We start from the raw sequence: 4,105 nt of genomic DNA on the forward strand, positions 1-4,105 counted from the left end.
TGCCGGCTTAATATTTTATAGGCCGCGCGCGGCCGAGTTTATCGATAGTTTTGTCAAAATGTCGAGTTTTAGTCCTTTTTAAAACGTCAGCTGATCTCCCCGTTGGCCAGTTATTCGCGTTCCCCGCTCAATGTATAGGCCGCCCGCGGCCGTTGTTCGTTAGCGAAGAGTCCCGGGCCGGATTGACATCGCGGAGAGTGTAGAGCGAAATGTTTGGAATTTTTTTTCACGTAATTTTTTACTTAATTTTTTCGGTGACAGTAATGCACGTCGTCCGCGATCCGACGCAGTCGGATTGCATACCTGATGAGGTTCCACGACATTTGATCCGGTAAATAATATCCGGCGACAAATGATCCGCGTCATTAGATCCAGTGCAAAAATATCCTGTACTCAAATTAACCGGGTTAAAAATATCCGGTATTTTTAAATAATTTAAGTTATTGACTCTAAAAATATAAAATATAAATATGAGTATAATAATTGTAGAATAAATATAATTGTGTTTCTTTGATAAATAAATAATATATAAAATCAAAATTATTGACAGTCAAAAAATATATATAATTTAAATATAAATATAAGTATAATAATTGTAGGATAAATAATATAAAATAAAAATTATTGACAATCAAAATATAAAATAATTGTTTTTCTATGATAAATATATATAATTTAATGATTAAAAGTTGAAATTATGAGCAATACCTTTTAAGTAATTTAATATATCACCTCTTTGGTAATTTAATACAACATTTTCTAGTCGCTGGTCCAAATCTTTATATTTTTTTCTTTTTAATGCATGGCTTTCTCCTAAATTAATTTTTTCTATTTTAGCTTCCACCAAGTTTTGTTCAGTTTTAATAAAATTAATAAATTTCCATATTGTCGTATGATGGACTCCTATGGAAGAATTAAATGCATTATGCCACCCCTCTACTGCATTATTTGTTCTTGGTCGTTTCATTAAAACATTTTCATATACATTCCATATATTTAATGGAAAAATTGGACTTCTTCTTTTCCTCCGTACAGGACGTCCAATCCAAGTGTCCTCGAAGTAATTCAGGATGGGCTGGAAAAGAGATTCATTTTCTATGTAGTATTCTGACTCTATAAGTTCTTCAAATGCATATACTACATCGTGTACAGGTACGAACGCCAAAGCACACAACTGTTTTACTTGAAGAGCAAATGTTGAGTTTTCAGAATACATTTTTTGTAATCCTAATGATTGTATTTTACGCCAAACACACTGACAAAAGTGAAAAAAACATCCATTAATTTTTGCATTAGGAAAAATGTCTTTAAATACTGAAATAAACGCTTGCTCAAAATCAATTTGTATTGACTTTGGATCAAGATCGGGCTTACATATCAACAATTGATTTGATACTTCTTTATATGTATCTTTTGTTCTATCAGTCATTAAAAGTTAAAACGTAAACTAACGGTAATACGTTTTCGTTTTTATGACGATGTATAGTATACAACTGTGAAAAAATAGATGGGACCGATTTAAAGGTTCCATCGCCAAACCAACTATCGGATTTTTGAAGCTCAATCAAATTACATTGAGTCGAAAATAATAGAATTCGATTTTCAGTATTTTCATTATCATAAGTTAGAAATAATTCATTTTTTTTTTGTAAATTTGTATAAATCAGGAATGATCAAACTGTTTACGTGGCTAGGATTAATTGGTGGATTTTCTTTTATAACTCGTGTTCTCTGAATTATTCTAGATAGCGCTTTAGTTGTAGGTAATTGTCCTATTACCGGAATAGACACATCTTCAAGATTTTCACTGATAATATTTCTTGTGTTTTTTTGTTCATTTGCAGCTGTTTCTTTCATAGAATTAACCACTTTTTTAGCTTCGACTTGAGCAATATTTGGTGAATGACAATGGTCCGTTACTTTTATTAACTCCCCTAAAATTATTATTTGTATTTTATTTAGCTATTATTATTAGTAAAATATTAAAAATAATAATATGTATATTAAAAAAACAAAAAAAAGAATTTTTTTTTTTCATTTTTTCGGTTAATTGATAATAGAAGATACACTAAGCATAGTTTTTATGTTGCATATTAAACAAATTTTCATAAAAAAACTAAAGAATGACAAAGGTGACCCCCAACCTACTAAAATCACCTATGACAATTGTCATAGGTAAATATATATTTTGGCGCCACTGATAATTATACATATATAATTGCATTTAATTAAAAATAATATTCTAATACCTGATTCACTGTCTGTTGTAGTATGACATCGTCCTTTATAAGAAAATTTCTTGTACTGCGTGCAACGCCACACAATTTTTTCATCGTATTTTTGATGTATGTTATGTAAATATCCATTTAATAATAAAAGTTGTTTGCCTTTTTGACTTATCACAAATTCAAGCGGCATATTTAATTTTATTAAAAACAATGTCAAAATACGTTTAATAAAACCTTACAGGTGTTGGTGTGTTGAAGTTGTGTTGTGTTGTGTTAAAATGTTGTAGAGTGTATTTATACAACACGAAAAACAGAAAACCTATACCTCAACAACCAACCAATCACTAAACACAAAAACATGAAAATACTTGGAATAATTTTTGACGACAACCTCAAATGGACACCTCATCTAAAACAACTTAAAAGCTCTTGCAAAAATAAAATGAACGTAATTAAAACTCTGTCCCACCACACATGGGGAGCAAATCAAAAACCACTTCTAAGTATATACAAATCTTTAATCCTATCAAAAATCAAATATGGCTCACAAATATACAATACAGCCAAACCCAATCTCCTCAAGATACTAGATCCAATCCACAACGAAGGAATCCGCTTGGCAATAGGAGCCTTTAGGACAAGCCCAACCGACAGTATCCTCAACTACGCTGGAGAATTACCCCTTCAACCTCAAAGAGACCAAGACACACTATCATACATCACCAAAAGGAAAAGCACAATCAATCATATAGGATACAAGGTCATCTTTGATAACCATACTGCATTCCCAATAAACATGGAACACAAAAAAAACCCCTCGGTACGAGATTTATACACAAAATTACAACAATCAATGGACGTACATACCGCAGTCGTAAACAGAATTACATTCCAAACTTTTCCCCCATGGAAATGGGAACTAAAACTAAACACGGATCTCCTAAATTTTAATAAAAACGAAACAAACCATGGCATTATTAAATCTCAGTTCCAAGACATAATTCAGCACTCATTTCCCAATCACACCAAAATATACACAGATGCATCTAAATCCGAACATGGGGTAGGCTTTGCAGTGGTTAGGGATGACACAATCATCCAACACAAACTCCCGAAAATAACCAGCATATTCTCTGCCGAAAACTATGCCATATTTGAAGGGGTAAAACTCGCTAATACCCTAGAAACTAACGATATACTCCTAATCAGTGACTCCCTCAGCACCCTAACTCAAAAACACATCATCAAGAAATGAAATAACATCAAACATCCAAGCATGCTTGGTCCAAACAAAAAAAAACATTGTATTCATGTGGGTCCCATCTCACACCGGAATTATAGGGAATGAAAAAGCAGACAAATATGCCGAACAGGCAACGAAAACCATCCTTAACCCTACAATAAACAACATATCCAGCATCGACATTCAAAACTCTATAAACCAGAAAATCCTATCATCTTGGCAAAACCACTGGAACTCAATAACATCGTCTAACAAACTCAAAAATATTAAAAAAACAATCAAAAAATGGAACACCCCCCCAAATCTCAACCGACGCCAAGACATTGCAATCACCCGCACCAGAATCGGACACTCTTTCCTCACTCACTCGTACCTAATCAGTAAAGAACCCCAACCAATATGTGAACCCTGCCACACCGCATTAACCATCAAGCACATAATGGAAGAGTGCCCTCAATATTCCCAAATTTGCACCGATCTCAACATGCCACCCACCATAGCAGAAGCACTTGGCGAAAATCAATCAGACAAAATACTAACCTTTTTAAATATCACAAATATTATAAAAAAATTGTAACAATAAAACATGTATATATTATGTAACAACTAATTTTAAGAAAAATACCTTGTAAAA

The 4,105-nt window shown here is 32.6% G+C and overlaps 2 protein-coding genes across 2 annotated transcripts in view; both read right to left on the reverse strand.

Moving 5' to 3' along the window:
• LOC103309208 overlaps positions 1-1,429 on the reverse strand; it is a 7,773-nt gene extending 6,344 nt beyond the window's left edge. Inside the window, exon 1 of the mRNA XM_008184079.1 lies at positions 752-1,429. Within this exon, the coding sequence (XP_008182301.1) occupies positions 752-1,429 (678 nt within the window). The remainder of the gene's footprint in view (positions 1-751) is intronic.
• The window catches only part of LOC103309204 (FLYWCH-type zinc finger-containing protein 1-like), a 4,316-nt gene continuing 993 nt past the window's right edge, over positions 783-4,105 (reverse strand). The window contains exons 2-3 of the mRNA XM_008184073.3: positions 2,250-2,547; positions 783-1,934 (exon numbers count right to left, since the gene is read on the reverse strand). Of these exons, the coding sequence (XP_008182295.1) occupies positions 1,636-1,934; positions 2,250-2,418 (468 nt within the window). The 5' untranslated portion in view covers positions 2,419-2,547 and the 3' untranslated portion in view covers positions 783-1,635. The remainder of the gene's footprint in view (positions 1,935-2,249; positions 2,548-4,105) is intronic.

The sequence above is a fragment of the Acyrthosiphon pisum genome, chromosome X (genome assembly GCF_005508785.2).
Source record: "Acyrthosiphon pisum isolate AL4f chromosome X, pea_aphid_22Mar2018_4r6ur, whole genome shotgun sequence".
NCBI classification, from domain to species: domain Eukaryota; kingdom Metazoa; phylum Arthropoda; class Insecta; order Hemiptera; family Aphididae; genus Acyrthosiphon; species Acyrthosiphon pisum.